Raw genomic sequence first — 13131 nt, 5'->3', positions numbered from 1 at the left:
GTTATTCATTGTCTCAATAATACAGTCTTGTTAAAAGATTTTCCTGCTGTCAGATCCACTTTTTGCGGCATACCTGTCAGATTGTAATAGCATATTATTTATTCAGTATGTAGGAAGCTGGCCTGGTGAATGGTGGATACCTACAGTGTTTGCACCTTATACCAGGTCCAGGCAACCGCCATTAGTTAGACAGTTTCTAGGAAGTCAGGGCTCTCTAGTGGTAGCTGTGGTGAGCAGCCAAGACTTATCTAGGAGGAGTGTAAAGCACTTTCAATACCACAGTAGTCACACAGTAACTTATCTCACATGAAAGGACCCACACAGTGTTGCAAAAATAATGGTACTTTATTACAGTAACACTGAACTACATTAGTTAAAGGTAGTCCCCTAACTAGAAGTAAGTACACACTATAAATACACAGTATTAGGAATTCGCATGGAGAAGCAACAAGCATTGGCAAGGAATAGCAGAAAATAGCTAGGGCCCTATTTGGGGGGCTGTCAAACCATACCCTACAATAGTGGAATGCTAAGTGAAGCCCCCCACCGAAGGATGTGGAATAGTTAAACGGGAGGTGGTAGAACTTGGAACCACGAAGATGAATGAGTAACTAGATGACCCCCTGCATCCAGGAGAACAGAGGTAGGTGACCTGGTCTTTCCAAAAGGAAGATTGCAGCAAGAACAAGACCAGTCCAGTGGAACCCAACGGTGGATTCTAGAAGAAGAGGACCTGAAAAAGAAGGGAACAGAGTCCAGTCCACACAGGAGTGTCCAGGTGGGGCAGGAGCCACTGCCCACCCTTTTGTTGGTGAAGATCCAGGTCATCTGTGGAAGATCAGCTGTGGAGCCCAGGTGCTGCAGAGAAGTCCCTGAAGTCATGCAGATGATGTCCCATACCGGTCACTGGGTTGCAGACAGGTCGGTAGTCAGGAGGACCACCAACAAGCCTTCGCAAGTGCAAATCTGGACTGAAGAGGATTTGCAGAGCTGAAGACGACGAGCAAGGGTTTGGGACTGGACCCTGGGAGGGGAGTCTGGGCTGACCCTCAGCAGTTGGGAGAGCCTACAGAAGCAGTCGTAACCCCCAAAGGCAACCCTCTGGAAGCAGGCGGAGTAAGTTGCAGTGAGGCCCAGTCAGCACATCTGGAGAGGAGTCCCACATTGCTGTCCTTGCAAGGATGATGTGCTGGAGGCTGGGGTTACTTGAAGCCTCCAGGAGCAGGAGTCAATCCCTTGGAGCAGGAGTCATCAAGCCTTGGCTGCTGCAAGAGTCGCGGTGCACCGGGATTCTGTCCCGCAAGGAGAGGCAAGGGCTCCCAGTCTCCCAAGTTGGATTGAAGACAGAGGACTATTCAGGACCACCACCTGTGTTGGAGAATCCATGCAGTTCCTGTGGAGAGCAGATCCCAGCAGCCACGCGTTGTTGCCTTGGGTGCCTGCGGCTGCAGGTGAGTGACTCCTTCACTCCAAGGGACATTCCTTCTTGCTTCTTTGGTGCAGCTGAAGTCTTGCCTAACCCAGAGGATGCACAGCCGTGGAAATGTTGCAATTGCTGAAAGGAGCCAGAGAAACAATGTTGCTAGGTGAGATCGTCTCTGAAGTTGCAGGCTTGTTTGGTTCCTGTGAAGTCCAGCAGCTGTTCTGGTGGCCAGGAGCAGAAGAGGTAGATGCAGAGGAGTCCTGGCAGAGTCTTGCACGCCAAATCTGGGGACCCACCCGCAAGGGAGTTTGTAAATAGCCCTAATAGGGGGCTTGGTCACTCTGCAGGGTGACCACCTATTAGAGGGGGGTAATTGATGTCCGTCACCTGTCCTGACCAGGCATTTACTCCCAGGGGCCTCTGCCCATCGTGTTTTCAAGATGGCAGAATCAAGTGGCCACCTGGAGGAGCTCTGGGCACCCCAGGGGTGGTGATAGGGGAGTGGTCACTTCATGACCCAGGGGCTCCCATGGGTGGCATAATACATGCTGCAGCTCATGTGGGACCCGTGGTGTAGCAGTGCCCTGGGCACCTTAGTACCATATACTAGGGACTTACAGGCATACACCAGTATGCCAATTGCGGGGTGTAAAGGGTACCAAAGTAGTAAAATGTAGGGGAGATAGCACAATCACTGGGGTCCTGGTTAGCAGGATCCCAGTGAAAAGATTCTAAGCACACTGATAAACATGCAAAAAGTGGGAGTAACCGTGCCAAAAAGAGTGACTTTCCTACAGTCTTCTTGACACTTAAATGTTCATGGAAATCCACAGTGGCTCAATTAAGGAGTACAAGATTGAGAATAAACCCCTTGTCCATTCATGCTGTAATGAGCACTCGTTTCTGCCTTACATCTTAATCTTGTAGGACTTGAAAAAGAAGCGGTGTCAATATCAAGCTATTGATATTTTTATTATTGTACTTTTAGATGAACTAGCATTTCCTTTAAGAACTGTATAACGTGAACATTCGCCTCCTATATGTAATATTTCAATGACCTCAAAGTATGACTGAATAAAACCTCTTGGTACGCACCACAGTGACCTATCCACAACTCACTGCCCCCAACTAAAAAAAATTACAAAGCAGATTGTGCAAAGCAAGGTGCTCACTACCCTCCTTCCTCCGAGCACAGTACATAATGCATGTCATTTTTCTTGCTTATAGTATTTTGTCACCATGTAAACTCATTATGGAAACCAGACTGAGGCACAGACACTGGCCGACTGACCAGCAGGCAAAAAATGTAATACCACTTCAAAGGCTGCTTTTCAATGAGCGAATACTAGTACTGGATGCTCAGTCTCAATGACGGTGAAATATCCTATTGTAGCGGACTTTTTCGCTCCAACCTTACCATTAATCTCAATCACTGGGGTCGTCTCACTCCAGTCCACATGATCTTGTGATGTTTTTGATTTACCCCTGAAAATTAACTGAAATATTGACTCATTTGGTGACCTTGTGTGAAAATAGCCAAGTCATATATATTTTTGTTGATCACGCTCAAAAACGTTACAGGTTAACACATAGTGGATGCCACAGGCAATTGGAATCGGAAATGTTTGTCTAGATCAGACTTGAGACATTAGCAAAATCCAATTGTGTGCTTAGAAGGTGAATCCTAAATCTTTCCTGCCCTTCCTAAAGATAATCCTTAATAAGTTGATGCCATAGACCAGTGGTTCACAACCTTTTGACGTCTGTGGACCCCCACTTTATAATTTCTGGAACCCCAGGACCCCCACAATCATTATTGGAATCTGCCTCCCCCCCAACTTAAAGCTGGGGACCTAAGTGGTTGATACTAAATTTTCTAAGCAGTTGCAGACCCTCTGAGAAGGCTTTGCGGACCAACCGGGGCCCCGGATCACAGGTTGGGAACCACTGCCATAGGCAGTAAAGGTTTTTTTTTTTTTTTCTTTTATATATTTCTTTTCTCTAGGCAGTCTGGTACTTGCCTCATTCGATGCTGCATGTCTTTTAGAGTGTTATCCTACCCTTTGGGACATAGTGATTGATGTTGTAACTGCATTCCTTGAAGATTTAAATAATACTTTGTTCCAAACAGTTCAAGCTGGACAAGGCACAGTTAAACAGATAGTATGTTCTGGCCTAGCCATCACTGACTCGCTTTGAGTGCAATGAGCACCAGTGTCATTCTCAGTCGGAATGCCTGAACGTGCTCCTCTGGGTTTTCTGGAACCATTTAGCATACTTTATGTGTAAGCCCTTTTTGGGGTTAAAAGGCCCCTGGTCCGTTTCATGAACGGCAAGGTGATGCCTCCCTCTTTGGGATTGCTGTTCCCATGGCTCCAGTTCCAACAGCTGTACAGTAGATTAATATGTTAGTGAAATGGCCCCCTTTCACCAGTAGCAGCCGTTGCAGCCATTCCATCAGCCAATGTAGACTTTTCATGGAGTTAGGTGCAGAACAGTTCAGAGGTCAAGGACAGTGTTGGCATCATCAGCCCTCTTCGTCTCCAAACACTTCCAAACGTCGTTAGTTTTCCCTTAAATGGGCTTCTCAGACCAACAGGGTGCACATAATCAACGCTGCTTACCCTACTGTCACTCAGAAACCTCTTAACTTATGGTTCCTCCAGATTGTCCAAGTTAGTTATGCCCTCACCTTTCTGTTCAGACAATCCGCCCCACCCCCGGTTTACACCCAGTTTGTTTCCAAGGTGGGATACAAAGTTGACTTTTACTCTAATTCTTCGTTTAAAATTATTTATTTGATTATTAAATAGTAATCACAAGTTCACAATAAACAGTAAATATAATAAAACATTAGAATATTAATCCGTTAAAAAACCTGTTAACACAAATGGAAGTCTTCTATTAAAGTGACTAATTTATTCATGCTGAGACAAACCATTGAACATCAAATTAATTAAAACATCAGACTTCCAGCGACCTACTGATGATTAAAAAAAAAAAAAATGCTCAAATACACCTCATGGTAGGAGAGTGTTTGAAGAAAGACTTAAGAATCCTTACATCTTTTGATATGTTACCTCTGAAATATCGATTAAACAGTCTAGAAAAGCAACATAGAATATATTTTCTCATACTCCCTTCACAAAATATTATGTGAATTGCTGATGATTTTATCATCTGGATCAAAGAACATGGCTTGTAGAGAAGAAGCTTGATGTGGTGCAGGCTTGTCAAGGTGTGAGCTGTGGGTGCAAATGATTTAGTTTATGCTTTTTGAATGGAGATTCTGTTGTGAAGGTCAGTACCTACCATTAGGGAGAAGAAACAAGTTGGTTATTTACGCGGGGTTAGAACTGTTACCTTTCCCTGCTTTAATTGGTAGTCATGACTCATGAGAGCAACGTTTGTAGCATATAACCCAATTGAAGATCCTATTGCTCAAGAACTATTCTTGAAGGTAAGTTTTTTTTCTTTTTTTTTTTTTCTTACAAAAATAAGTTAATCATTATTCCAAAGGGGTTTTCCTTTTGGTGGTATCCTTTTGAGTTAAAGAAATAAACTTGTTTTTTTGTCAGAATTTTAAGACGACTTTGTGTTTCAGACTGACGCATCATGCCTAACTTGGGAAGGAATGCAGTATCATGGAAAACTTGCAATTATTGAGAAACTTACGGTAAGTTGTTTCCATTTTTTGGTAGTTTCTGCTTCCAAAACTGATCATTTTGCAGTGGGGCACTTCTTTGCAGGTTTGTTGTATTAATCCAGTAAGTAGAAATGTTACAAAGAACTGTGATGTGGCATCTGTCAGGTCAACTTCCACTATACTTGGGGCAGTAATACACTGAAGTCTAAGTTATTAGCGAACTATGGTGGTGTTTGTTTTATTATTTATTATAGAACTGCGATTAAGCCTTCATTAGTTTGTTAGTGGCAACAGCTGGAACGATTTTATTTTTATATTGTAGAGGTCAGGTATGTTTGATTAAAACAAATACTATTTGTTAAGAACTCTAGTTTCTGACTGATTATCTACTCGTTACAACTTTAGTTACTACTTTGGATCCTTTGACTTGTTTGTTTTTCGCTTAAATTAGTTGTGGTGTTTTTTCTTGTAGTCCCTTCCTTTCCAGAAGATAGAGCATGTCATCACTGCACAAGACCACCAACCAACACCAGACAGTTGCGTTCTTAGTATGGTGGTGGGACAGCTTAAGGTAAACATTCCAATTGAATTACATCTAAGATCTTGTGTCAGCGGATTTATTTGATTACTTTCTGTTCTTGACACGCATTCAAGGCAGCCCGACATATTGACCTCGACCACCATGCTACTGTTTTCAGGATTTTATTTTCTATATTTCCATATTGTGTTCCGTAGTGATGCTTCTGCAGAGTCTAGAATGCATTTTGTTAGTTCCTGCTGATGATACACTAAGTAAAATCATTCTTTTGGGACATTTGTGGAATTTCAACTAGTTAAGAAACAATATCTTGTAACGGGACCTTCTGGTTAGCAAATTGAGCATTTCATACTAATCTGAGATGCACAGCTATTATCACGGTTTAGTGTGAAATTCAATGCATTAATATTACAGTTCATTAAATGTACTCCCCGTTGATACTTGGTGAAATTAAAATTTATAATTACAATTTAGCATTGTACAATCTATTGTGTATCCGTACATCCACTCCTAGGCAAAAATGAAACCGTTTCAGTAGACTGCAGGTACTTTTTTCATTAAATTTTAACCGCTGAACGCACAAGTGAATTTGAAATAATCCAGTATGCTTTCTTCTTACTTGTACATGGGGAAAATGGTAGTCCTTACCCGAGTATCCCCTCTACTGTCCGTTTCTCCTCCGTAACTTCAGCTGTGATCCTCTGCCATGGTTTGTTCCTCTTGAGTGAAAAAATCCACTAAGTCTTTAGTGTTCTTGACATTGGCCAAAATTTCCTAAATGATTGTCTGTAATAGGTGGGCTACGAAGGGAAAAGGCAGGTCGAATATTTCCTGACTACCATCCCCTAGCAGAAATCTTTGGATGGATAGGTTTAAGGGAGAATTGGGTTTTATCCCAAAAATATAAAGTGTGCACAGTGTGACTTGTTATTTGAGAAAAGTCTCCAATTAATCATCGCTGGGCTATTGGTCTTGCCTTTGAGAATGCCATAACACCTAGCTTTAGCTCAGCTGTAATTGAAGATGACCCCTTCTGCTCTGTCGATTTGGCAAAGTTGGTATTGCCAAAGAAAGTTAACTCATTGCACCGATATTTGGAGAATCTCTGATTGGATGAGATGCCCAGACTCTGTTTGCCAGGTCCTGGAGTTTGTCTAGGGACACCTGCTGAAAAGGACCAATGTTTTTCTTGGAGTTCTTATCAAATTTTGCTAAAACATCGCCACCCATTTGTCGACGTTGCGGGGGGTGGGGGATGTAACTCTCCTCTGACATCAAAAGAGAGGCAGGAGCAGCCCTCCTTCAGACACAACCATACTTCTTTAATCAGTGTTTTTCTTAAGCTACTGTCAGGGTGTTGTGCCACTTTGACCGTTGCTGCCTAGTCCAAAAATTGGGTTTGTTGTATAGTTAGGGTGCCCGGCTTTCAGTTTGAAGCGATTTCTACCAGAAAAAAACACCCTGGGCCAAAATCTGCCTATACGGAAAAGTACTAAAATGTTGCCACTAGATGGAAACATTGCCCCACTCGTCGAATACGTCGACCTCAAATATCAGTCTCTTCATTTGGGCAGTGTTCTTGCCGGTTGGTTCTATTTGGACTGATGTAACTTAAAGTTGGGTGCTTGTTTGACAGCCTCCGGCGAATTTTTGTGGTGCTGAAATTTATAAACACTGATAACCTCTGATTTTGGAGACTTGGGAAAACACTAGAAAATTGGAGCGGGGTGGATTGGATTGGAGCTGATTGGAGCGCATTGGATTGGAGCCGATTGGAGCGCATTGGATTGGAGCCGATTGGAGCGCATTGGATTGGAGCAGGGTGGATTGGATTGATATATATTGGAGCAGGGCAGGTTGGGGGAAGGGTGGCGCAGGGCAGGTTGGGGGAAGGGTGGCGCGGGGCAGGTTGGGGGAAGGGTGGCGCGGGGCAGGTTGGGGGAAGGGTGGCGCGGGGCAGGTTGGGGGAAGGGTGGCGCGGGGCAGGTTGGGGGAAGGGTGGCGCGGGGCAGGTTGGGGGAAGGGTGGCGCGGGGCAGGTTGGGGGAAGGGTGGCGCGGGGCAGGTTGGGGGAAGGGTGGCGCGGGGCAGGTTGGGGGAAGGGTGGCGCGGGGCAGGTTGGGGGAAGGGTGGCGCGGGGCAGGTTGGGGGAAGGGTGGCGCGGGGCAGGTTGGGGGAAGGGTGGAGCAGGGTAGGGCAGGAGGTTGGGGTGGGGCAGAGCAGGGTGGGGCAGGAGGTTGGGGTGGAGCAGGGCGGGGCAGGAGGTTGGGGCGGGGCAGGAGGTTGGGGCGGGGCAGGAGGTTGGGGCGGGGCAGGAGGTTGGGGCGGGGCAGGAGGTTGGGGCGGGGCAGGAGGTTGGGGCGGGGCAGGAGGTTGGGGCGGGGCAGGAGGTTGGGGCGGGGCAGGGGGTTGGAGCGGAGCAGAGCGGGGCAGGGGGTTGGAGCGGAGCAGAGCGGGGCAGGGGGTTGGAGCAGAGCAGAGCGGGGCAGGGGGTTGGAGCAGAGCGGGGCAGGGGGTTGGAGCGGAGCAGAGCGGGGCAGGGGGTTGGAGCGGAGCAGAGCGGGGCAGGGGGTTGGAGCGGAGCAGAGCGGGGCAGGGGGTTGGAGCGGAGCAGAGCGGGGCAGGGGGTTGGAGCGGAGCAGAGCGGGGCAGGGGGTTGGAGCGGAGCGGAGCGGAGCAGAGCGGGGCAGGGGGTTGGAGCGGAGCAGAGCGGGGCAGGGGGTTGGAGCGGAGCAGAGCGGGGCAGGGGGTTGGAGCGGAGCAGCGCGGGACAGTAGGTTGGGGCAGGAGGTTGGAGCGGAGCAGAGCGGGGCAGGAGGTTGGAGCGGAGCAGAGCGGGGCAGGAGGTTGGAGCGGAGCAGAGCGGGGCAGGAGGTTGGAGCAGAGCGGGGCAGGAGGTTGGAGCAGAGCGGGGCAGGAGGATGGAGTGGAGCAGACAGGATTGAGGCAACAAATGTGACAAGATAAGAACAAGATTAAAAGGCCTGTTTCCAGAAAGCGAGTTTGTGGAAAAAAAAAAAAACAGTAAACATGGTTTAGGCAAGTGGAAGGATGAATTGCACCTGGAGAGCCTAAAGGAAATAAAGCCAGCAAATAGAAAGCCAGTAAGTGAGTTGCAAACCATAAATCCAGTGGTAATCAATCAGTGGAATGCATTCCTAGGTCAGCTTTCATATAACTCCCCACAATGTCTTTAGCAAACCAGACAGCTGTGCGGTGTTGTAGGCTGTGACCTAAAAGGGATTCTGTGCAGTGAAGCAAGAGGAGGTGGGAGTCCTGGAGAGCGAATGTTTGGTGTAGTTAAGAATTGTGGTTACTGCCTGGATGTTGTTACCTGGTAGTTCTGGAAAAGGTAGTTTTTTTTCTTCTAAAATGCTAATAAAGCTGGTTAAGTAGCTGCTGAGCAAATTTAAAGAAGAAATAGGATTTGTAATCGTCACCTCTAGTCCTGGCAGAATTAAATTGCAGATGTTACTGAACTGTGCCTGAATTGCATTTACCAAACTGGATTGCGTGAGATATTGTGCCACGCATGCAAGTGTGAACCACACCCTGTGCAAGGTCTGGGTGGGGCCTATGGGTAACGGGCTCCTATTTCTCGAAACCTACTTAAGGCCCTCTCTAACTTTCGAGCTTGCTTGGCTGCTTACATTAGATCTTTTGCCACTGGCTGACATGAATGACTTTGGTCTGCAAGGACCTTGTGGTAAAGACTTCACAAATTATACATGAATAAGTATGCATGCTCTTGAACTCATGTATGTTGATGGCACCAATGCATTACATAGACCCTCCATATTTCTTCCAGTGGTCGTATTTTTAGATGCATTAAACACATTTAACTCTGTGGGATTGGAATTTACGTTCAAATTCTTGCTTATATAGGGAGTTGGTGCTCGCTTTTTTAAAGTGGCGGGATTGTTTAGATGCATAGCCACGAGGTAGAGTGGTAATAAATCTGTTAATATCCAAACTTTTGGAAATAACCAGGGGATCAAGGCAGGGACACGCTTTATCACCTTCACTATTCATACTTGCATGTACACTCTGAGGGAGACGCGCCCATAGCGGTGCTTATGTTCAGGGGTACACATTTGTGGTATTATACGCCGACGATGTGCTGCTGTTCTGGTACCTCAGATCAACCTACATACGCTAATAAGAAATGTGATACACTTTAGGGGGACATCCGATTTAAAAATAAACTGGCCTAAAATTGAAGTATTACCAATGACAGAGTGCACGGACTGTACTCTAGATTTTATGCTAAGATAGAATGGGGTTGTGACATATTTGCCCATATGGATCAGTACAAATACAGACCTAATGTTCAAGGGGATGTAAAACAGGGAGATAAGCTGGAAAAACTGTTGGGGTAATTGGTAAAACTGCTCCTTGCTATGTATGGAAGGCTAGCACTAATACAAATAGTGGTTTTATCACAGCTCCTTTACGTATTTTCGAAGTTACCCATCACACATCAAAGCCACAGTAAAATGTATTAACCAGACCAACTCATCTGGAGGGGGGCGGCAGTTCCTGATCCCCCATTATACGGCTTGGAGGGGTTCACAACATTTGAGTGATACTGTTACAGCACAACTGCAGGGTGTATGCATCGGATTACTGAAGCCAGTGTACTAAGAAAAGCTCATTGAAACTATGCATGCTCCTTTTTTTCCATCTCCTTTCTCTTACCTATATATTATTATATTTATAACATACATGCGAAAAAAACAGATTCAGGTGGGAGACTACCGATTTTAGAAGCATAAAAATGGCTTTATCGGTCTCCTGTCTAAAATCGCCTCTGCTACGATATAAATTAATGGGGGGAATGAATTCTCCCTATTTTTCTATCAAAATGTCCCACTTTACTGTTGTAAAATGTTGCATGTATGTTATAATGACTTCGAGTTTTTGCTTTTGTTTATATAAGATAATGCTAGTCTCGCTTTCAGACGCTCTTATGCTCTGTGCTCCAACAAAAGTCACCAGAATAATTTTAAAAATGGAGGCTCTGGATTCCATCTTAGACGGTATGTCACTTTGGTTTTTGCTTCTCAGGTGGCCACACATTAGCTTTTTAAACAGAACAATATTTTGAATATACGATATGAAGATTTTTTGAATTTGTTTGTTAAACGTCAGAGCTGCTGCTCGCTTTGTTGGCTATTGATAGACATTTGTGGTCTTGTGACCATTCTCTTCTTTATATATTATTTTTCAGCATTTTAGGGTTTATGAAATGGAGCGGTTTTACCTGATTGTTTGCTGAGTGAATTCATTTTAGCGATTTCCGATAGATAATTTTTCAGTGGTTATTGTGTGCTGGTGCTTTTATGGTTTTTGCCCTCGGTCACAAGGTCAGCACTGAATGTCGGAGCACTTGATTTTTTTTTTTTTAGCACGTTGGGTTTATTTTAGGTGTGGTGTTGGCCAAGTCCTTTTGATTTTACTAATATATGTTTACTATTTGAGGGCTTTCAGGTAGCCCATTCATTGGTCTGTTCATGTTTTTTTCTGCCACCAAACCATTGGGACTGAGCACATCTGCTCCAAGCTGACCCAGCTCCACAGCACCGAAAAAGGACCACCAACCGAAACTGTTGGTTCTGAAAACACAGGAGACCACTCCTTTGGACTTTGTAGACTCCGGTCAGTCCTTCAATACACCATCTCCAGTTATCCAATATTAAAAACTATTGGCGCTAAACAGCGCCGGCTCCATATACAGGAAGGGACAGATTGTATTGTCGCTTCTCCCCCTGTCACCTTTAACAGGAAGTTAACATTTCAAGAGGCCTTGGACACTTCAGCTCTAAGGACAAGGCTACCACTTCTTCCGCTAGGCCTTCTCCTCTTCCTCCTCCGAAACCAGCGTCCTCACCACCTCCAATTCGTTTCTCCTCCACCCTTTCCCCATCCTCCGACCTCTCCTACTTCAGTAGACCTCACCCGTCAGGGCTCACCCTTACTTACAGGGGAATATTTGGGTAGTACACATCAAGAACCAGATAAATGACCCTGACCCCATTGTCAGTACGGACCTAGATTTATACTGTGCACGACCATCTCCTCCAGAGGATACTACTGGTTTCCAGCATGTCATAGCAAGGGCAGCTTCCTTTCATAATGTTCAGCTACAGACCCAATAGTACAGGATTTTCTATTTGATACTTTGAGCACTACGCATAGAGACATTTCAATCCTTCCTAATCTCCCAGGCACGATGCATCATGCAGGCGACATCTTTAAAGAGCCAGTCCATTCTAGAATTATAACTCCTAGAGTGGGCAAAAAGTATAAACCAGTCCCTTCAGACCCAATAAATATTAGGTCTCAGGTCCCACCAGATTCAATAGTGGTTACCACTGCAAGGAAGAGACCTATCAGTCAAGCCACAGGAGGCTCTCCTCCACCAGACAGAGTAAAAAGCTAGATGCAAAGGCAAAAGAGCTGCTGCGCAAGCATCAAGTAATTGGCGCATTGCCAATCTGCAGGACTTACTTTCAAGGTAGGACCAGGCTCACTGGGATGATAAGGAGGAGCTCCTCCAATATTTCCCAGATGAGCACTCTAAACATGACAGCAGATTGTTTCAAAAGGGCAAACAATTCAATATGCTGTGCATTAGATACTGCAGACATGGTTGCATGTGGGATAAACACAAGTATATTATTAAGGAGACATTCTTTACTAAGGTGCAGTGGCTTCAGACCTGAGATACAACAAGCAGTGCTCAACATGCCCTTTGATAAGGAGCATCTTTTTGGTCCTCAAGTGGACTCCAAAAAATAAGACACTGACAGTGCGAAGGCCATGGATGCTTTGCAGTCCCAGGCACACACAAGCAATTTTCGTCGCCCTACATTTAGGGGTTGGTTTAAAGTAACAACCTCTGAACTATTTACCTCCCAAACAAGGCAATCTTCAAACTCTTACTCGAGGTTTTTTCAGAGGAGCCTATACCGTCAACAGTAACAGAGATTGAGGCAAAAACACAACCACCCGGAGTGCTTCCTCCACAACAAAAGACTGACTACATACATCTCCCCAAACACTACACCTGTAGGGGACAACTTCACGATTATCACACACAATGGACACACAACAACAGACATTTGGATCTTCTCCATTATTGTACATGGTTATTGTATGGAGCTCACCTCCACACCTCCAAACAGTCTCCCTCGCTCCCACAGGTTATCTCACGAACATCTCACATTTCTAAAGGAAGAGGTACAATCCCTGCTCCTCGTGTGCCATTGACTGTCCCATTTCTATACAAGGGAACAGGAGTATACTCTCTATACTTATCGCCAAAAAGGACGGATTGCTCAGACCTATGTTGGATCTCAGACCTCTAAACCATTATATTCTATCGGAACACTTTTACTTTGGGATGTTATTCCACTTCAACAAGGCAACTTTATGATAGCTCTAGACTTAAAGGTCACCCACATCCCCATCCACCCTGCACTCCGAAATACCCAAGGTTTGTGGTTGCAGAAAAACATTATCA

General features: G+C 45.4%; 1 protein-coding gene across 2 annotated transcripts in view; it reads left to right on the top strand.

Annotated features, from left to right (window-relative positions):
- Window positions 1-13131, top strand: part of NUTF2 (nuclear transport factor 2) — a 140182-nt gene that overhangs the window by 81592 nt on the left and 45459 nt on the right. For both annotated transcript variants that reach the window (XM_069217590.1, XM_069217589.1), the window contains exons 3-4: window positions 5028-5099; window positions 5542-5640. In XM_069217590.1, coding sequence (XP_069073691.1) covers window positions 5028-5099; window positions 5542-5640 — 171 coding nt within the window. The remainder of the gene's footprint in view (window positions 1-5027; window positions 5100-5541; window positions 5641-13131) is intronic.

The sequence above is a fragment of the Pleurodeles waltl genome, chromosome 12, assembly GCF_031143425.1.
Source record: "Pleurodeles waltl isolate 20211129_DDA chromosome 12, aPleWal1.hap1.20221129, whole genome shotgun sequence".
In the NCBI taxonomy this organism is placed as follows: Eukaryota; Metazoa; Chordata; class Amphibia; order Caudata; family Salamandridae; genus Pleurodeles; species Pleurodeles waltl.
This window is presented reverse-complemented; position numbering and strand designations above follow the sequence as displayed.